Source organism: Peromyscus leucopus, chromosome 20 (genome assembly GCF_004664715.2).
Source record: "Peromyscus leucopus breed LL Stock chromosome 20, UCI_PerLeu_2.1, whole genome shotgun sequence".
NCBI classification, from domain to species: Eukaryota; Metazoa; Chordata; class Mammalia; order Rodentia; family Cricetidae; genus Peromyscus; species Peromyscus leucopus.
Window position 1 is genome coordinate 8,405,010 of NC_051080.1, and position 22,899 is coordinate 8,427,908.

Here is a 22,899-nt window from a genome sequence, read left to right on the forward strand (position 1 = left end):
AACAGTCCAGCAAGTCACTGCGGAGGAGGCCGGGAATGGCAGAAGGAATCAGCAAAATTCCCTAGATAAAAGTGTGTGGGAATGTGTGGGGAGGGAATGACCGGGACATGAGAAGACACTAATACATCTTCAGACTGATCATCTGAGACAAATACACTCATGAGATAACAAAAGACATTACCAAAAAGAGACACAAAAAGAGAAGCATTTGGAGGACCAAAAAAACAAAACAAAACAAAACAAAAACAACTATGGAACCTCAAATTGTAGCAGAAATTAAAATTTATGGGTTTGAGAGATCCAATTCAGGCAATGTTCATTAAGCTGACCAAGAGACCAAAGAGGAATTGTGCAAAGTGTGGGACCCACTATCAGATGACAGAAGTATTCATGACCAGAGAAACTAGAAAAGAAGAAAAAAAATCCAGGCAGATAGCACTTTTTTTTTTTCTAGAATTAAAGGCGATTTTGCTCCCAGAACTAAACTTTCTCCCTTAAAAGAAAGGTGTGGTGGTGCACACCTTTAATCCCAGCACTTGGAAGGCAGACAGATCTCTGAGAGTTCAAGGCCAGTATGGTCTACATCAGTGGTTCTCAACCTATGGGTCATGACCCCTTTGGGGTTACATAAAGGACATCCTGCATATCAGATATTTACATTATGATTCATAACAGTAGCAAAATTACAGTTATGATGTAGTAACCAAAATAATTTTATGACTGAAGAACTGTATTTGTTAGAACCCAGGGTTTAGGGTCTCGAGAGGGCGCCCCAAGAACCCAGACTCCAATCCAGTTGATGCAACCGCAAGAGGTGTTTATTAATGCGGCTGTACAGTCGGGCTAACTCAGCTCCAGAGAGCAAGAGTCGCATCTTACTATAGCCACATGGGGGATTTTAAAGGAAAAACCCACAAAAGCCATAAGATTACAATTCCCATACAATTTCGTTTCACAAGATCATGGTCTGATCACAGAGTGGGTACAGTCACGTCCGCATGTACATTCTTCCTGAAACCTCAAGGGGGGATATCAGGGTGGGAGTGAAGTTTACACAAAGGTCACGGTGGTCCTTCCAGGAACACTTGCAACTATCCCAGTCACAGTTGAGCACATCTCTTAACAGAAATCTTTTTACATTGTTACATTGTTACAGGGGTGGTTGAATAATGATTGAGTCAGCTTGCCCTTGGAACTAGATTTTTAGTTTCTCATTTCCTGGGGCTTGGGGGTGTAAGCCTGAAGGGTTAGGGTCTTTCATATTAAAGGGTCGCAGTGTTAGGAAGGTTGAGAACCACTGCTCTACATAGTGAGTATGAGGACAACATATTTTAAAAACAAAGAAAAGGAAGGAAGAAGAGGGGAGAGCTTACCAGAATGAAAGGATCTGCTGATTCCCCACATATTAACAAAATATCCTAAATCAGGATTCAAAAAGAAAAGCCCACAAAATTCCAGAGGGAAGGTTTTCACACAAAAGCTTCAAAGTCGGAATCTGATGTGCGCAGCTTTCCAAGAAATAACTCAAGAAACACCTTGGAATGCAGGAGGTGTCAAAATTCTGAAAGCTGATGGTTTCCACCCTGAAGGAACACACTTGGCTAAGCCATCACTTAAGACCCAGGAAGGCATTTTCAGATGTATGCCTCCCATCTCTGGAATCCCTGCCTTCCTCTGTGAGGCACTGGAAATGTGTTCATGAGATACTAAGCCAACCACAAAGACAACACATAGCAGGCCCTTGTACAAGACAGAGCCTAAAAAAGTTGGCAGGATCATGCTAAGCAGAGACCGTTCTTCACTAAGAGGAGCAGAAGGTTTTGGGGGCTCTTCCTCCAAAAATGACTCCGACAGACTCCCCATGTGGCTGGGTACACTGAACAGAGATTTACAAGTGGTAAAAAATTTGAGGTTGAATTATTCATAACTATATCAAAAATTAAGGATAAAAAAGTCAATATAGGACACGTAATCTAATCTTGAGAGAAAAACATAAACTAAACTATATTAAACGGCTCATCTGTGGAGAAGATTCCATAGCTGCAATAAAGTAAACACTGAATATTGATCTCATCCAAATCACAGGACAATTACAATATGATTACAATTGGCAAAATGAGAACAGAGAAACAAGGGGCAAGGAGATATGAAACAAACTAAGTACTGGCTCCGGAGGGTAACGCCTAGAACTGAAAAAACAGGTAAATTACAATTTCAGGATGTCGATTAGAAATATACTGCAGGGAGATGACTCTAAGAATCGGCCCAAGTTGAAAACACTGGTCTCTAGGGAACAGCGAATAGGAGATAGTGCCACTTTCACAACAAATCTTAAGAATGACTTAATTTGGGGCTGGAGAGATGGCTCAGAGGTTAAGAGTACTGACTGTTCTTCCAGAGGTCCTGAGTTCAATTCCCAGCAACCACATGATGGCTCACAACCATCTGTAATGAGATCTGGTGCCCTCTTCTGGCCTGCAGTCATATATACTGTATACATAATAAATAAATAAATCTTTAAAAAAAAAAAAAGAATGACTTAATTCACTAATTATGCAAGCATAAAGCTAACTCTGTAAATCTTTCTCTTTTTTCTTTGTTTCTCTCCTTAAAAGGGAGAGAGAAACCAAAAAAGAGGATCAGCAGTTAAGAGTATTTGCTGTTCTTGCAGAGGACCCAGTTACAGTTCCCAGCACCTACATGGCGGCTCACAATTCCTCTAATTAATTAGAGGCTCACAATGCCTCCAATTCCAGTTCCAGGGAAATCTGATGCCCTCTTCTGGCCTCCATGGGTTCCTACACACACATGGTACATAAACTCATGCAGGTATGCGCGCGCGCGCGCGCGCGCACACACAAACACACACACACACACACACACACTAATAATCAAACAAATGAATTGGTTTTTACAAAAAGAAAGAGATAGATACACAGACTAACAGACATATACTCCAGGGTCAGTGACTGAGACTAAAAAAAAAAAAAAAAAAACGAGTCCATGTTCTTGTCAAACATCCCATAATACCCATCACCTGCATATGTAGATGCAAAAATGTATCAATGCACAAATCATAAAATGTTCTTTTGGGGGAGCTTTAATTCTGCAATCAAAGCCCAGTGTAAGTACTTCCAAAGTAACTCACACCGTTTAGTGATAAGGAGGAAACAAACAGGTTGCTGTGACAGATAATACCACAGGCAACTATCTGGGGCAGTGGTGAGAGGAGAGTCCCTGAAGAATGACATCTGAGAGCTGAAAGGATGGGACGGAAGTTGACTATGCAAAAGGAAAGCTCTGGGGGAAGAGGGAAGACTGAGGGTGTGGTAGTAGTAGAAAATGTTTTGGTGTGCGTAAGACAGCCTTGGTGTCAACTACCAAGACTAAAAGAAAATAAAGGAGTGCGTCCTCACGTCAGACATCTCATGATATCCAGCCAATGTGACCCCCAAAGGAAGGCAGAGATGAGGGGCTCAGCACCAAACTGAGGTAGAGGAAGAATCCAGATGGAACCCAAAGAAACACACAGTGCCAGGCAAGCAACAGCAGGGCACCACAGCCTCACAGAGCTCTCTGATGCAGAAGGTGGAGTCACACACCCATCAGTAGACACTGTTGAGGGCCGGAGACAAGGCTGACCGGAGTGGAGACAGAGAAGACAAACTCAAGATCACTATGAAAGGAGAACTCAAGTACTGGAGGGAATGAAGACAGCAATAGAGAAACCCAGGCTGGTGTCTGCTGCGGGATAGCTTTCTGCACACCGTGAAGATGTGTTGCTCCCATTGGCTAATAAATAAAGCTGTTTTGGCCTATGGCAAGACAGCTTAGAGGTAGGCAGGAAATTCAAGGAGAGAGACAGGAAAGAGAAAGGCAGAGTCTGGAGAGTCGAGTCCAGCTGCCGGCAAAGGAACAAGATGACAGCAGACCGATAAAGCCACAGAACACGTGGCAAAACATAGATTAATAGAAATGGGTTAACTTAAGATTTAAGAGCCAGCTAGCAAGAGGCCTGCCATAGACCATGCAGTTTGTAAATAATATAAGCCTCTGTGTGTTTGCTTGGGTCTCAGTGGTTGTGGGACCATGGGTGGGAGACATTTGTCTGGACCGCAGTGGGGCGGGGGAAGGCGGGACACGAGAAACTTAGGGCTACAGGTTCCCAGTACATGTAGATAACATTTTCACTCTGGAAATAGGGAAAGGGTAACACCCACCACCCATAGATGGGGAAAGCACTAGAGGAAGAGGCAGGATGGAGTAGGTGAAACATGAATCAGATCTTGACTTCATCCCTGGAGAAGCAGGTGGATGGAGAGTTTGAAACTCAAAATAGTTAAAAGTGTTGTAACTGAAGACTTGGGGTACAGAAGAGTGTGTGGAGAAAGGAGGCTCAAACCACACCAGTGGGGGGAAAAGGTCAACGTTCGGACATTCTACAATGAAGGAAGTGCTATCAAAGGACCTAGGAATGGACACAGGAGCTGGGAAGACAAACTGGGAAGCAGAGCCAAGACGGAAGTGGCCTGTGAGCAGAATCCTGATGCAGTAGCATCCCAGAACGAGGGAAACAGAGCGTTTTAAGAAGGTGACACACCAGATAAGCCTGAGCTCCACACAAATACCTGCGTGACTCACTCTGCAGGAACAGGACTCCGTCACGGCACTCCTCACCTAGAAGTGTGTTCAGATGACCGAAGGGTCCAGAATAGCGACCCTCCACTCAGCTAGAATAAGGATGTCTCATCCTGCCAAGCTTAGTAAGAGGTCTCCAGGAAGCAACCAGGAACCCCTGTGACCCACCTATGACCCACAAAGGGCTGATAGGCAAGCTTCCCAAACAGGAAGCAGTCAATGTCCCTGCAGAGGAAAGATTTGTGAGCATAGGGCAGAACCATTTTATAGGGCTACTGTATTTTTCTAACTCAGGGCCTGTAGGAAGAAAATAACTCGATGAAACGATAATGTCTCATTTGACTGGTACAGGAACTAAGACAGAGGGATTAAATGATTTGCCCACAATCACACATGTAGCATGCCATGGAGGCAGGATTCTCAAATCCAGGATCTCAGTGATGGAGCACAAATCACAAACCATTTTGCTCATCTGCTTCTTCCAAATCAAATATATCTGAGAATCAGATCATGAATTTCTAAAGCTATGACTTTAGACCACAGGTGGTCATTAGCTCTACCCTCTTAAGATTATGTAATTGGCAAAGAGTGAACACATTCACATAAAGTGCTTCGCTGTGCATACACACTGTGTGTAGCAGGAATCTTAGAAGGTCTTATTAATAAAAACAAACCTGAGGCCAATTATTGGGGTGAACACTGGAAGATCAGAGAGACAGAACAAGCCACAGCTACCCTCACCTGGCCAATTTCTCAGCTGATCTTGTTTCCTCAGACTGGAAGCCTCTGTGTCCTCATATCCGAATGGCTATCAGCTGAACTATTGCTCGAAAGCCTGAAAGCTTAACCAGCCAAATGCTTCTAGTTTCTGGTCCTCGTGTCTTATATATCTTTCTGCTTGCTACCATCACTCCCTGGGATTAAAGGCATGTGTCACCATGCCTGGCTCTTTCCAATGTGCCTTGAACTCACAGAGATCCCAGATGGATTTTTCCCTCTGGAATGCTAGAATTAAAAGCATGAGTGCCACCATTTTCTAGCCTCTGTATCTAGTGGCTGTCTGTTCTCTGACCCCAGATAAATTTATTAGGGTACACAATATTTTGGGGCACACAATACCACCACAACTGTGTGCAAATTACCTCAGTCAGGTTCATTACCACACGTCACCACTCAGCCATGCACCTGGTCCTTAGCACTCACTTACCTTGAACTTAGGTACTGTTTGGTTACCACCTGTTCATGTTCCCTACTCCAGGCCCCGACAGCCACTGTTCAGCTCTCAGCTTCTGTGAGTTTGACTTTTTCAGATTCCATTTGCCTTATTTTACTTAACACAATGTCTTTTAGATTCATGAATGATTTCACAAATGACACAATTCCTTCTTTTTATGGCTAGATAATACTCACAGATATGTACACATATACACACACACATATGTATCCCATAATTTCTTTATGCATTTATCATCAATAGGCAGGTATTTCCATATTTGGGCTACAATGAATAAAGCCTCAAAGGCCATGGAGACACAAACATTGATTTCATTCCCTCCGGGTGATGAGTAGAAACAGGGTTGTCTGGTAGCACACAAGTTCTACTCTGAACTTTTTCCCGAACCACCATGCTGTTTTTCCTCACATTCCCATTGAGATGTCGCTTTTCTCCACACTTCCCAAACAACTGTCCTCTCATCAACTGAACAATTCTCGATAGAAAACCCAAGACACCAACGCAGCGGTTCTCAACCTCCCTGATGCTGTGACCCTTTAACGCAGCTCCTCATGTTGTGGTGACCCCCAACCATAAAATGATTTCATCGCTATTTCATAACTGTAATTTTGCTGCTGTTATGAATCATAATGTAAATATCTGTGTTTTCTGATGATCTTAGGCGACCCCTGTGAGAGGGCCATTCGACCCTCCAAAGGGGTCAGGACCCACAGGTTGAGAAACACTGAGCTAAAGCCCATACCCTTCCACCAGGACAGGAAATGATTGCAATTAATAAGCACTCTTATTTGGAGACCTCAACACTGGGCCAAAGACATAGGACTTTGAAATCCGAAAGACTTGGGTTTAAATTCCAGCTCTGTTCCCGTGTGTGTGTGTGTGTGTGTGTGTGTGTGTGTGTGTGTGTGTGTGAGAGAGAGAGAGAGAGAGAGAGAGAGAGAGAGAGAGAGAGAGAGAGAGAGAGAGAGAGAGAGAGAGAACTTGTAAAACCTGAGTCTTAAATTGCAGGGCAGTTACAGAAGATCAATAGTGTGACCTAGATGGGAACATTGTACTTTATAGGCTTAATACATTAATTTCTCTCTTCTTTTTTATTTCTAGAAAATGCAGCCATGCCTCTGAAGTTCGGATAGCAAAAGTTAGTTACTCATCAATAGGCTTTTACCGGTCTGTTAAATTCCTCATCCAAAATGTAAAAAAAAAAAAAAAAAAAAAAATCCAGCAGAAGTAGTTCTTGAGATTTTTGTTTTAAAAGTGATATTAAAAAATGCATTTTTTACAATATAGTAAAATTACTCAATATGAAAATATTTTACAGTTTGGAACGAGGTGTGATGGCCCACACTTGTGATCTAGTACTAAGGAAATGAAGACAGGAAAATCAGGAGTTTAGAGACATTCTTGAGACACGGTGAATTCAAGGCCAACCTGCAACATGAAAACCTGCCTCAGAAAACACGAGAACAAAAAAATGGTTTGCATTCATCTCCAAGTCAGTTTGCTCCTTTCAACTCACACTTTTAGGAGGGTTTGTATTTTGGAAGCGTTTCCCTGACTTTGTGGCAGTTTTGCTTACACACACCCAGGGTTGTGACAATCTCTGTGGACAAGGAACCTGTGAAATGTCTTATGCAGATTTCAAAGTAGGTCCATGCACTTAGGCCACTGTTCTTCAACATCTTAACATCCTAGGGTCTACCCACAACTCTGCCCAGCTTGCAGTCCTGGTTCCAAGAATGTTAAACTCTGAATCTTCCACCCGTGACAATCATTTTATCTATCGTATTCACACTGAGCATCACGGCCACCTACAGGCCATGGAGCCACAACCAGGAAACACAGGCACACCAAGCAGGCAATGACTTCCCAGGAAAAACCGCCATGCTAAACACCCAGGATGACAGAGGGAAACGCATTGTTTTCATCATTTAAGAAAGGGAAACGCATTGTTTTCATCATTTAAGAAAACTTGCATAGGCAAAAGCCAAGGAATTTAATTCAGCTATTTGGCTTGTGGCCTCTCAGAGTTACATATTCAGCATGAACACAGAGATGATTTAAAACACATTTCCATGAAATACTATTTTCATCAGATAACTTTCCATCTGCTGAGGAGGCCATAGGCTCCCTTTCATCACATCAGCACGCTATTCAAAGCACCCTGAGCTACATGCCAGGTCACCCAAATCTTGTTTTCATTATATTGCCATTAACACTCTCTTACCAAACAGTGCCTTCTGCCCCCCCCAGCTACACACACACACACACACACACACACACACACACACAGGATCCTGACCCATAATGCAGTAGGTCACAGGAAATAAACTTAGCTGTCAGAGCTAGTATACAGAATCCGATTATTTTTAGCAACACATGAGGACTGACGAATTAACCAAAAGTTAGAGAACTGCAATTCAACAGATGGTATCTAGGACCTAACGCACACCATCCAGTTACACAGTGCACAAGAACGTTAGGGGCCGTGCTCCCGAACCGACCACGCGAGTGAGGGGATCCCTAGGTAAACGTGCTCTTCAAACACAACCGAGGGGATCTTACCCAGACCGGATGGTCGGAGAGAATGAGGAGCCAGAAAAGGCCTCCTGGAGTCAGGAACATCACCTGAAGGATGAGGAGGTATCAATAAATACAATAAACAAACATAAGGCCTGGAGCTGGGCAACAGAAAGCCCAGAAGAGGCATCAGACCTGAGTTTCAGGCCTGCCTCTGCCACAAAGGTCTGGCCTGACCAAGCCACTCCAATTTCCTGGATCTCGCTTTTCCTTCTATTATAACATGGTTAGGTCAGTCAGTCAGTCAGTTGGCCAGACATTTTCTGCACACCAGAACTGCCCGGGAGCGTTTCAGAAACCCTGTTCCCTCCTCCAGAAATGCGGTCTTACTGGGTGGGCATCAAGGTTTCTCCAAAACCTCCAGGTGCCGCCAATATGTAAGCAGGGCTGAGATTTACCTCATGAAGCGACCGCTCAAATCCCCAGCGTCTCAACATTGGGACATAATAATTCCCCTGGGTAACTTCTTAAAAGCCCAGTGGAGACTGCATCCCAGACAATTAAACCAGCACCTTGGGGCCGGGGATCAGGTTCCAGACATCTGAAATTTCCCAAGCTGTACTGACACCCACTGTTCCAGACCTGTGCTTTGGTTTCCTATTCCGGCAACGGTGGCCGGGAGAAGGAAAGGAAAGGAAGAGAAGCCGGTAAGTTTCTCACCCCCTCATTCTGTTAAACTAAAAAGAAAACTGAACACCAGAAACCACCGGTGAGTTTTCAATGGGTTCGCACACGGTAGCTGATTTCAGGTGTGTACGTCCTTCATGTCGGTGCGTGACAGGTAGGAAAGTTCCAGACTGCTCTTGTTATAAATTTAAAATCCGATGGCATGCTTCCCTGCCAATGACTCCATGGCGTATACTCTGCAGCCCTTGGGTAGAGTCTGACTTGCGTGACTGCCTGTAATATGAGCATTGCATTCCTCACTCCCGAGGTTACTTAAATCCACTTATTAGGCACTGGTGAACCAAACAAACAGTAATTAGAAACCCCGCAGACAACCCTTTCAATCTGGTGCTGAACTACACATTGCCCGCCCCCAAGCCCATGTACCCAAGTCCACAGCACCACAAAATCGGAGCCTCCAGAATGCTAACACCTCAGTGAGACACAAGCCACCTTGGGGACTCCTTGGGACCATGAAGGGAGCCAAAGGCTGCTTCAGAAGAAGGCTGTTCTCTTCCAGCCCCTCTCACAGCTGGGTAAATATGACACTGGCCGCCTGTGTTTCAGAAGTCCCAGGTGCCAATGAACTCTCCGGGGGCCAGAAATGAGAAACACCTCTAAGAGACAGCCTCATTTCCAGAAAAAAAAAAAAAAAAAAGAGCATCCACACCATGGTGCAGCTTATAAAATAATGGCAGTGACGCCTGAGGTTAAGGGGCTAGGGTAGGAAACCCCAGACCATGCAGAGCATTGCTCCGCCCTCAGCATCCAAGCCACATGGGTTGGCTTACAGGGTCTGCTAACCTCAGGAGCTGTTGGCCATCCTGGCCTGCACTGAGATCTTGGTGAGTGCTAAGGCTGCTGACATTCCAATAGAAAGCTGGCTCCTTGCCACCTTGGCAGAGGCTGGGGCAGGCAGAAGGGAGTCACAGGCAACAGCCATTTTTACTTTAGTGCAAGTGGGCACTCCTGCTAGTGACTCAGACAGACCCCTATTCCTGGGCAGGGCTGAGGGTGGAGGTGACCTCAGTGGCCAAGGAAAACCCCTCCCTGCCTTGCGTGGGCCTCTTCCAAGGGTCTGAGAGGTTCACACAACCCTCACCAACAGTAAACAGGAAGCTGAGAACAAAGACTGTTTTCACCCAAAGCAAAGGCCTATTCACTTTATTAAGTGGTTCTTTCCATCTTAGGCTTTAAAGGGGAGTACAGCTCTCCACTTGGGTAGTTAGGAGTGGGTGTGGCCCTGGAAAAAGGCCTAAATGCCCACGAAGAGCTGACCAAAGTGAAACCACACACACACACACACACACACACACACACACACACACACACAGAGGATGGATTGCTACATAGCATTTCAGGCCAGCCAGCACATGGATGAGTCGCCATGACACATGAACACTTGGAGAAAACTGCATCCAGCCTCAATATAAAAAGCGAAAAGTGCAAACGTCAGCAGTTACTTGTGAGGCGAGGGCTGGGAGGGAGAAGACTGTTTTTCCTTTACTCTCCTTCAAAGCGGTTCCACTTATTTTTCATCCACTTGTCCTCCTGCCCCCTTAATAACAGACAGTAACAACGTGCCAGAGCGCTATCTTTTGGTTTCTTCTTTATACTAATCTCCCCCTATGAAAACAAAACGATGCTGTTTTTAAATAGACGTGAAGGAAACTGGGACGCCTCAAAATCCCCATGCCCAAGTCCTAGCTCTCGGCTCCTTTGGAGGGGACCGTTTGGAGACACAGCCTTTAAGGAAACAGTTAGGTTAACTAACGTGAGGCTATTAGGGTGGAGCCTAATCCAGTCAGACTGCTGTCCTGAACCGAGGAATTCTGTCTGCAGGAGGTAACAGGTGTGTGTGCGGGCACTGAGGGAAATCATATGGGGACAGAGGGGGCAGCTGTGGGGGGGGGACACGACTGACCCCAGGAGACCAGGAGTGCTGACACCTTGACTTAGGCCCTTCCAGAACGGTGTGGAAATAAACATCTGAAAATAAACATCCGTTGCTTAATGGCCTGCTCTGTGATGCTCTTATGGCTGCCCTAGCTAATGAATACAAGACGAGAAAAAGCAGACTCAACTAAGGTGCGTACGAGGCCGTGCGCCCCGAGACTCTTCAGTGGGCTGCTCTGATTCTTAGAGCCACTTGTGACACGTGAGCAAACTGACACTGTCCAACTCAGAATGCCCCAAATCAATTTTAAGTTGCTTTTACATAAAAGTAACTGCATGGGCTAATGCCAGTGAGTTTTAAACAACTGAATTTCATGGTTCCAGCTTTAAACTCAGGAAAGCCATTTTCATAATGAAAACGTCAATGCTTTCTAATTACGGATGGAATTGCCAACATAAAAAAAAAAAACTGACAAGAGGGATCATTCTTTCCACTCTTAAATGAAAGGGCTTGATAACACAATGAAACGTTTTTGCAACTTGAATTACCAGAAATTGTCTAGAATTTAAACCTGGGATTTTTCCGGGTTGTTCAACACTTGACACAGGCCTCACAGCCTCAGACCGAATGAATCCCAAGCCCTTTCTCTAATTCTAATTGTCACAACCCCTGGTCCTGTGGTTAGTGACATTCTGCAGAAGTGAGGATGACGGACGGTACCGTGTCTAACTCAGCAATGCTAACATCCCATGCGTGTGACGCTGGAGGTACAGCTGAGGGCCTTGACACATGTCAGGCAAGCCATGACCCACACATCCACACTCTTTTCCCCTGTAAATCTGGCCTTCAAAGGAAGATGAACTGTATATTTTAAAAACATATGTACACTAACACAAATATGCATGTGTGTTGGGAGGTCCGTTTTAACAACTAAACATTATCTCTCGGCCATCACAGAATGAATATATCAGAAGCCCGTGTAATATCTCTGCTCCCTGGAGTAACACTTTATCTAAAACGCTGTTCTCTTCCATCCAGGACAGGCCCCTGCATTTACTGTATCACCAGAGTGTGTAGGACTTCTGAAAACCCAAATCGACCAAATGAGCTGAGTGAGATGGACTGGATTACTTTCCCGGAGTTAACAGAAACTTTCCAATAAAAGAAGAAGCTGAGATGCAGGGAACACTCTGAAAGGAGGTGTGGGCTGGGGGCACAAGAGACTGAGGTAGACACCTGGCAGCGTGCCCCGTGCCTACACCGGTCAGTAGAGACACATCTTTAACACGGAGAGTGAATGCCATCATAGGAAGACACAGGAAGATGACACCTATAGTCCCAGCGATCGTGGGACGGAGGCAGGAGGGTGGCACCTTTGAGGCCAGCCAGAGCTACACAGTGGAACGCTGATGGAAAAAAACAAAAAGGAAAAAAAATGACAAAAATTCCTTTAGGAAGAAAACAAAGGCTAAATATGAAATACGGCCAAAGATTTGTATGAATAAACAGCTCATAATTATTATTATTTATGAAAGCAAAGAACTGATGCATGAGATTCGCGACAACCCAGGAGTGAGCTCATAAATGAAACTTCAAGTCAAATTCCCCTCATGTGTATGACCCCACAGGCCCTGCGCCGGCATCACTGAAGACTCAAACTGGCCATTTCCTCCCAGATTCTAAGGTCCTGTAGAACAAGCACCATAATTTTAATGGTTTTAACATTATTTTTATTTTTATATTTATGGATATTTTATCTACGCATCTGTTTGTGTAGCACACGCATGTCAGGTGCCCAGCGGGGGCAAAAGAAGGCAGCAGATCCCTTGGAACTAGACTAACAGTTGTGAGCTGTCATGCAGGTGGTTGGAACGAGACCCAACTCCTCTTCGAGAGCACCCAGTGCCCTTGACTGCCAAGCCATCGTGCCAGTCACCCAGGTACCATATTTTCTTTACTACCTTAATCATAAACTATGACAGTGAGCACAAAATAAGTATTTGCTATGTTTTCACAGGTAAATAGGACATAGTAAATTGCATGTAACAGACTCTTACTCCGCTATTTAGTGTGTTTTTCACAGATGTAGAATATAGATGATGAAAAGTTCCAGAACTAAGTAACGGTGATGGTTGCCTAACTGAATATGCTTAGTGCTATGGAAATTAGAAAATGGTTAAAATGATAAACTTACGTACATACTATCACAATGAAAGAAATAAAATAAGTGGAAGGAATTCTAATAGAGCAAGCTCAGTGAAAAAGCAGGAGAGAACTGCATGAACCTACAAATGGCCTTTGGAAGGGGCGGGAAGACAGTTTGCCAAAGCATGTCCAGCTTCTCTTTGGGAGGTAATGTTAGGGGGTGGGAATGTTTGTTACTGTGGTTTTTGCAGCTTTCCATAATTTCCAATTTTTCTATAACAGCTCACCTATTCAACACTTGCAAATAAAAAGGGGTGTGGTACAGCTGAGGTGGGAGATATGAGGGTTTATGATCAGCAGGTTAAATCCGGATCAAAGTCGATTCACCTTGCTCCCACCCTGATGGACTCTACACTGCCTATCACTTTTTCTGTCCTTGCCTTGCCAGTGACGGTCCAAATGTGTGCCATGTGAATTAAGACTTTTATCTTTATTATAAGGAAATGCTTCCCTTCTTTTCTTTTCTTTTCTACACCTGAAAGCAAGCATTTCAGACCTGTTGTACCACCGAGCATGTCTCAGCCAGGTTGAGCAGTCTCAACGGATAGGTTTGTTCTGGACAAACACATAAGTGACCGGATCATGAACAGCTGTTCTCAGAAGACGGTGAATGTCTTCAGGACAAGATGTAGAGATGGTCTGAGGGAACACTGGATTCCCCATAGTTGCAGATGAACTAGAAGCAAGATGTTTAGAGTCACACAAACTCAGGCAGATGCCACACAAAGGACTGCCATTTATCATGAATGCTGTTTGTCTTAGTGACCCCAAAAATGGAGACAATAATGCTTCCCTCCTGGAAAGTTCTGAGCCTGTTCTTAACAGATGATGGAGTTGTAACATAAGCTTCCTTCTACTTCCTATTCAATGGAGCGTCTAATCCAAAAAAGCAACAGTGAAATGTTAAAGTATTAGCATTAACAGTCACTAGGACAGAATCATAGGAAAATGTTCTACATACTTTCTAACTGACCCCAATGAAGACCTTGTAATAAAGTTCACGGAAATTTTCCTATTCTTTGTTCCTCAATAATAGAAAAACATTCATCACTACGGGTCGGTGACCTCATATACCAGAAAAACCATCAAGACGCTTGCATTTCCTTTTTTGACAATCCTGTTTTGGAATCTTGCATTCCTTTAACTATCACGGATCCTGAGAACCCTCATGGTCTGTTGTTACCCTAGCAGAGCTGAACACAGTGCCAGGCAACTTGACTCAGAGTGGTGACCATGGCACTCCCCAGATAGTCCAGAAGTCCAATGGGACCAACAAGGCCCTCCAGGTCTGTTCCAGGACCTTTGTTCTTCATGCGGACTTGAAGTTACCCATGCTGTTTAGCAAGCAGATAGCATCAGAAGTTGCATCAGATCCACACGGAACCAAACCCCTCCCTGTGGAAAGGCAGTTCCTCTCTTTGCTAAGATCAGCCTCCTTCCCTTACCAGCACTCTTTGCCTTACTAAGACAAATACCAGAGCCTCTCCAGCTGTCTGGACTTCCTTTGTGCTCAATGAACTGCACAGACTGAACTCACTACCTTCAGGCTGGAAAGCTCAAAGTCACATCAGCAATAAGCCACTCTGGCCCGATGGAAGAGAAACGGGGAACAACATTGCTGAAGTCCATCATGGTCTAGAGCAAAGGTATGCAGAGGGCTATTACGTCTGCACCGTGAGGAATCTGCCTGGGCAGGATCCTAAAGGCTGGGGAGTTCAACCAAAGCGGATCTGCTCTGTTCCCGGGAGGGTCATGCTGCTTCGGTCTTCAATGCCGGAAAACTGGCCGCCACTGAAATCTGCTTGTAGTGCCTGCCTGCCTGCTCTCTTCACACGGTCACCTCAGAATAAAACACGGGCACTTCCATTCTCTCTCCGGTCCTTCAACCCCATGTTTCCTGCCCCAGAGAGCCGTTGGGAAAGAACACTGCCACCGCTTACTTGGAGCAAATGAACAGACAGAAACCAGCCTGCTTGAAGGAACTGGAAAAGGGGTCCAGAGCCAGCATCGGGAGCAGGGCTGTGGCCAGTCCCTGTGGGGTTCTAGCAGGTGAGGGCCTGCCCAGTGGGCGTCAAGGGCACCCCTGCCAACCTCAGCTGGAGCCAATGCATCCTCCAACCAATCCTCTGCTGTGCCCCTCTAACACTCATTTCTAGAGGGTGTGTGTATATGTGTGTGTGTGTGTGTGTGTGTGTGTGTGTGTCTCGTGCATGCGCACACCTTTGCACACACATGCCCTTGTTTTTGTTTTTCCTAAACAATGGTTCTTGGCTTTTCACACACAATCCATTAACAGAATCTGGTAAAATCCAAAAAAACCTTCTTTCCCCTAGGAAAATCCTCAAATGCAGACACACACACAGATAGTATTGTATAGAACCTGTGGGAGGCCGGGCGTTGGTGGCGCACGCCTTTAATCCCAGCACTCGGGAGGCAGAGCCAGGCTGTGAGTTCGAGGCCAGCCTGGGCTACCAAGTGAGTTCCAGGAAAGGCGCAAAACTACACAGAGAAACCCTGTCTCGAAAAACAAAAAAACAAAAAAACAAAAAACAAAACAAAAAAAAAAAAAGAACCTGTGGGAATCCTCAAACTCCTAAACCCACTACAGACACCAGGAGGAGGCATACTATGCAGCCAGAACATTTCTGAGACTCCGCCACATGCCGAGCACCAAGAAGAACCCACCTCCAGCTCAGCCCTCGCCATTCTGAAGACCAGCCCATTCTCCCATGACCCGCCTTAGTTCCATGCAAAACTCCTCCTTGGAACACCTCGATGGCTCTGTGTTACCTAATCGGGGACACGGCTGGTCAGTACTTTAAATATCATCTCTTGAATAGAAATACGAAACACACCACCCCAAATGTTTTCCCAAGGGCCACTGTTTCCTCCTCTCCCTCTGGCGGCGCTGCGCCAGAGATCCTATAACATTGACTGCCCTCATGGCGTCACATGCCCTCTCCTCCTGTTAGGGCCGTCAGCAACACGGAGGGCACGGTCCGCAACTAAATCATGTTTTATTTCCAGCTTCTAGTAAAGTCCCCACACTGGAGGAAAGCACTCCACTGGGGTAAAGAGATACAAATCAGACACTTTTAACACAGCTGACCTAATGCTCAACCTGACTGGAGGAGTGATGTCAAGAGGAATCTTGCAACAACCTAGGCAAAAGGAACGAACAGCAAGGGCAGGCAGGAACCTGGGTGGACAAAGGACACAGTGTGGAGGGGCTACCCACCACCCCCACATTTGCCCCAGGGTACTCTTGAGTAGGAGCAGCAGGAAATATTAGAAGGATAGAGGAGAGAGAAACAGATAGAAAATACAGGATAGCCTCGAGAGGGCCTGGATCCTAATCCATCAGGCCCGACTGTCTCTGCCCTAGGGTATATATAAGGGAATGCCAAGGGGTGGAGCAAAAGACCATCCCCCCAGCACAGCCAAGTGCAGACCATCTCAGACACCTGCACTCAGGCCCGTGGTCCAAGCACCCTCTCCATGCAGACCTGCTGGGTAAAGCCACTAGGAACCTGAAAAACGGGCTACAACAACACAGTATTTCAAAAGTCATGGTGACCACAAAGTCAGGCAGAAGGTCGGGGGCTGAAGAGGAAGAAGGCAAGAGGAGCCTGGGATGAAACATGTGGGAATGTGGCTTTCTCCTCTGGGAGATATTGTTTTCCTGTTTCTTGTTTTCACTTGGTAAAGTAACAAATAATTGTTACAGAAAATGGTAAGTATAAATAAACAATCACGACCTCACTGTATACAGATAAGCACTATCGTGGTCTTCCATCTTTACGTACTTTATAAACATGTATGCCTGTGCGCGTGACTAGTTGTGTTTCCATTTTACTAATCTGTTTACTATGTGCCAGGCCCTGTGCTATATATGAAATCATTTAATCACTACTATTAGTCATAATCCCTTTGAAAGACAATTATGGATGAGGGTGCTGTCCAAGACCACACAACTCACAGGCAGCTAGGCTGAATTCAACAGTAAGCATTTTCATTTCAAAACTTCATTTTTTTTTTTTTAAATTCTCACTTGATTGATTTTACAGGGGAAAAAAATCAATTCAGTTTTCCAGTTTTCTCAGCGAAGCCCCTTTGGGATCCTGATTAGCACGCATATAATCCTGGGAAATTAACTCTTGCTTATGTCATTTTCCCACACAATCTCATCACAGTCCATGGTTTTCCTCACTTACGGCATATAAATCCTGGAGGGTGACACATTCATACCCCTGCTCTGGACAGATAAATCTGGAAATGGAGCGGAGAAAGGCACATTTGGAACAAGTCGGCAAAATGAAACTCAAACCAAGATGTAGTCACGTGGGAGAGAGAGCAGGAGCCTGGCTGAGAACATGGGGAAGGCAGAATGCAAAAGGGATATGGTGTTCCATCGAAAGCACAAAGAGGAAGCAGGGGTGTGAGGAGGAAGAGGAAATGGAACACTGTGGGTAGACAGTGGGTGCCATTCAAAGGGAAGGGAAAACCAGATGGGAGGTGTGGCTGAGGGAGGGGTGGTAATGAGCTCCATTGTGAGCAGTCAATCACCATCACCGAATGCATTCCAGAAGCCCAGAATCAGGAGGGAAGGAATGGGCCCATAGATGGAGAACAGGGAGGGGGTCATGGCGTACCCTGGAGCAGGGACTCTAAAATGCCAGGGGTGTGAACAGCATTGCTCCTGGAGAGCAGGCATGGTTGAGAGAGGTAGAGGGACCCAAATTCACTTTGAATTAAATCAGTAGAGCAGGGAGGGAGGAGAAGGACCAAGGAGAGGAGAAAAGGAATCACAACCCTTCTTGAGAATCTTTGGCCCTTTGGACTTCCCAGAAAGAATCTTTTTTTTTTTAAAATAATTCGGGGGTCAGTCAGTTAATTTTAAACAGTGAACTAAATCACATAAAGTTCATGATGGGGTAGGAATTTACATCTCTAGGCTGCCTCTCAGAGTTTTATCCACCAGCCATATGGAGCCAGTGATTAATATTCAGTAGGAAGGGAATTTATAATCATGCGCCTGCCATTCAAATGTGAACTGTTTTCTGCTCAGTACCCCCAGTAATATCTGAATATATCTCCAGTTTAAAATACATTTATGAATAATTTTATAAGTTTCCTAGCAAGAATGATAATAGAACAATCTATTTTCGCTGCCACATGAAACAAAAAAGGAGGAATGAATGGTTCAGTTAATCAAGGAATTTAATATGCTTTATAATAAATATCAAACAGTCATTACTTGGGCTACTTAAAGGGTGGCTGGGGTCAAAAGATGATTATAATAGCTAGTGTCTGTGCCCACATTTATTTTCTCTCCGTTACTTACATGTACAGAAGAAACTTCCTGGATTCACAAATTTGTTTTACCACATTAGAATGCTGGAAATCAAATTTGCTTTCTTGATTTATATACAGGCAGTAATAATAAGATTCCATAATGATTAACAGCAGTCACAATCAAATAAGTGGAAAACACAGCCTATCCAAAGTACCAGTACAACAAAAGACAGACAGATATGAAAATAAATTACCCAAAATGCCTTAGGTAAATGTGGTCTAGAATCTGAAATGACCACTGTGGTGGTGGTTAATGAGGCTAGAGGTACAGTGCATGGTGATCCTTTATCTTGTGTGTATGTGTGTGTGTGTGTGTGTGTGTGTGTGTATGTGTGTGTGTGTGTGTGTGTGTGTGTGTGTGTGTGTGTGTGTGCAAGCGATCACATGTCAGGTACATGATCAGTTTTACGGCACCATGATCATAAAGAGACCTGTGATAACGTCAAGGCGACACACCCAGGGACAGACAGAATCATCTGGATGACACAATGCAATGACACTATCCCAATCTCAATATGCCCTCAACAAACACCGCCATTAAGTCACCTGTTCTGTGCCCAGGCCACTTACTCCATTATGGTCTCTAGTAGAGAGGATGCTCAGTTTGGGATTCATTTCTCTATGCTTTTGTTTTCATGTTGTGTTTTTGAGATGGGGGTCTCACTATACAACCCAGACTAGCCTCAAACTCAATGGTTCTGCTGCCTCGGTCTTCCAGGGCTGGGTTTGCAGGAAGGCACACCACCTGACTGGTTTTGCTGTACTGTCTGGGATGGCTCTTCCTAAACGAAGAAGCCTGCGATTCCAAGGTAACGCCTTACAGACCATACCCATGGAGCAGTGTAGCAGCATCCATGGCAACCTCCTCCATCACAGTCCTGCTTTTCCTGGAGGACAAAGCTGTAGTGGGACCAGTCTTTCTAAGTGGAAAGGTGACCAGGGTTAAAGGTAACCGGCAGATTAAACATGTGGGATTAGAATAAAAAGAGAAGGAAGGCGGGAATGGGATTACATTCATAAATTACAGGAACAGGTACTCATAAAATTGAGAATTCTCTAATAAGTAGACATCTTGACAATTTGAACATGTTAAAATGTAAAACTGATGGCTTGATTTGATAGCATTCACTACTATAAGAAAGAGGTACTTATTATATGGGGAAATTTTAAGTAAAAACTAGCTTATTCTCCATTACAAAACAGAGAAGTAAAACTTTAAGTCAAATCTTGAACAGTTATTTTAAAAACATGATTGTTTCATGACTTGCCATTCAGAGGAAAATACATAGTAAAACATCTGAGCCAGGAAACGTCACTTTCAGGCACCCAAATGCACTGTGCATAATTCAGGTTTCTAGCTCATTATTAACTAATCGGTAGGCCTTAGGTTTTCATTTGTAACTTGGGGAATTTTTTACAACTCATTTAATCATAGGTCTTCCAGTGAAAAGGTTAAATACTATATTCTCTACCAAAGTGTGGCAAGCATTTGATAAAAAGCAAAATCATCTGGTTGTGGAACACCTGTAATCCTAGCACTCGGGAGGAGGAAGCAGGAGAGACCAGGAGTTCGTGCCCAGCCTTAGCTAGAGCAAATTCAAGGCCAGCCTGAAGTCCCAGCTCTAGGGACTCTGTCTCAGAGAGTAAATAAACAAATGACAAACAAAAAAATACCAGAATGATAATATACTTACATTACAGTCTAAAAATCAAACTTAAAATATGGGAATAAATAGCCGGGCGGTGGTGGCACACGCCTTTAATCTCAGCACTTGGGAGGCAGAGGCAGGCGGATCTTTGTGAGTTTGAGGCCAGCCTGGGCTACAGAGCGAGATCCAGGAAAGGCGCAAAGCTACATAGAGAAACCCTGACTCAAAAAAAAAAAAAGGGATAAAAACGGGCTGGGGGGGCTGGAGTGTTAGATTCTCAATGAGTAGAAAGTCTTGCCACCATGTCTGATTGCCTGAATTTGCAGGACCCACAGGGTGGAAAGAGAGAACCTACTCCCCACTCAAGGTTGTCCTCTGACCTCCACATGTGTGTGCTGTGGCAAGCATGCATCCATAACACAGAGAGAGAGAGAGAGAGAGAGAGAGAGAGAGAGAGAGAGAGAGAGAGAGAGAGAGAGAGAAGAAAAAGGGAAAAAGAGAAAGTAAATAAATAAATGTAATTTTAAAAATGGCATATATATACATATATATGTATACACACACACACACACACACACATACATATTTTTTCCCAATAGTTCTAGCAAGCACTTGTTAGTACCAACAAAACCTTCAGCAAACTGCCCAGTCCTACCCCGCCCATCCTGCCAGGAGAGGTACAGTACAGTGGCAAACAGCGAACATCATGGCCTCAGAAACCAGAAATCCTATGTTCAAGTGTCGGATTAGTCCCTTGTAAGTTATGTGATGTTGGTAAGTTACGGGATCTGTGACTCAGCTTTTTTTTTTTGCCCACAGAAAGGAGATGACAGTGGTGCACACCCACCAAGATCCTCATGAGGAACCACTGAGAAGCAAGCGTACTCGGAAAAGAACCCAGCACACAGTCCATGCTGTTAAGGACTGGTTTATTGATAAATAGTCTTATAATTATCACCATGACTACTAATATAATTATCCATCTTACAGGCATTCCATGAAACAAAAACCAACTCAGGCAGGTCTGTGTACTCAAGTCTAATAATCAGCTGTTCATAGACTTCCCTATTTTAGTGTACCATAATTAAAATGCAAGGCCCGAGTGTGCTCTTAGTGAACTACAAAAGGCCATTATTCAAAGGCTAGCGAAGGAAGAGATACAACTGGGTATGCGTCCGCCAACACAGGTTGACGGCCCTTCTTTCCTTAGCGGTCTCCACAGTTCTCAGTACACTGCAATAACATGTACAAATAAGGCCACAGTAAACCCACCTCCACCAAGTTTCCCCAGAGATCATTTTGTGGGGGGAACATAGTAAAAACATCCAATTTCTCTTGATTCCTAACCTAGTCTCTGGTCTTTGAGAGCATAAGAAAGACGGTCATCACAGGGCCAAAGACATGGATCTGAGCAGTCAGACATCACCTAGCAACCACAAGAGATACCCCTACCATGGATGCTCAAGCTCTGATATGAAATCACGTAGTGTTTACATGGGACCTATTAAGCCTCCTCTACACTATACATCATCTGGAGACCACCAACAGCCAATGCAAAGCAAATGCTATGCAAACAGCTGTGGAGCTGTGTTGTTTATGAATAATGATGGCAATGTCTCCTGTCTGTGCCACAGCTCTTCTCCAATATTTGGATAGGCAGTTGGCCGAATTCAAGAATGGGGGCACTGTAGATACAGAGGCATAATGACACTGCCTCCCCTGGCAATAATGGCCAACAGCATCTCCATCCTCCTCTCTCCAAAACTTCGTGGCCACCTGCAGGAGGTATACACAACTGTAGTACAGATTCAGGTTCCCAATAAGTAACCCTTCCCTCCCAGGCCCTTCAAATTATATAGCTCAACATTTTTTTGTTATTGCCTTCTTTCTTTCTATCCAGCACCCATCCATCAAGACTCTCCTTCATAGATTGCAGAACCTTTTAGAAGAGCTTTTGCAAACCCAAAGCATAAATCAAAACTCCCCAGCCTCTTTACAGGCGTTATCAACATACAGTTATGAAATCAGCAAGCTGGGAGGACTCTCGGATACATAATCTAATCCAAATCCCACGGTTCACTGACTGGGAGCTAGGATATTGGCAATTACCCAGGACAAGAGTAATAACTGGCTCAAAGTAACTTAACATGTTTATATAACTTGGGCAAAGCACTGTAATTATATATCGTCCTGCATTGAGACCTTAAGTCCTTGTTGAACGAGGTTATTCATTTAAATCTAGGTTCTTAATGATATCTTGTACCTTCTAACTTGTGTAGATATAAGGCTAATACTCAGAATTTTTAATCTTCTGTGCCTCTTCCTTGAACTCTAATTTTACATCACTGTTATTAATGGCATCAGCATGCCACTCTCAAATTATTTCCAACAAGGAATAATTTTGTATGTTTAGGATTTCTGAATTTTATTTTCTCTGCCTACAATGGAATTAATGGCTAGGGCTTGAGGGGAGATAGAAAATCAAAGTTTGGCCTCCTGTTGATTTCAAATGAGAAAACCTAGTAGGGAGCTGCATGATGAGGAAAATCATTAAAACTACATTTATTTTCCTCAGATGTGATGTCCTTCTCAAAAGATGCACCTTCTATCTGCTATAGGGAAATATTCCGATATTATGTGAGTAACAAGCTAAGTAAAATGTAAATTTATGCCAGGAC

At 44.3% G+C, this 22,899-nt stretch overlaps 1 protein-coding gene across 2 annotated transcripts in view; it reads right to left on the reverse strand.

The window, feature by feature from the left end:
* Ano6 (anoctamin 6) overlaps positions 1-22,899 on the reverse strand; it is a 187,564-nt gene that overhangs the window by 141,407 nt on the left and 23,258 nt on the right. The window contains exon 2 of one of the 2 annotated variants that reach the window (XM_028869300.2): positions 8,435-8,497. The exons of the other annotated variant lie outside the window; for it this stretch is intronic. Coding sequence (XP_028725133.1) covers positions 8,435-8,497 — 63 coding nt within the window. The remainder of the gene's footprint in view (positions 1-8,434; positions 8,498-22,899) is intronic. 2 annotated transcript variants of the gene reach the window in all.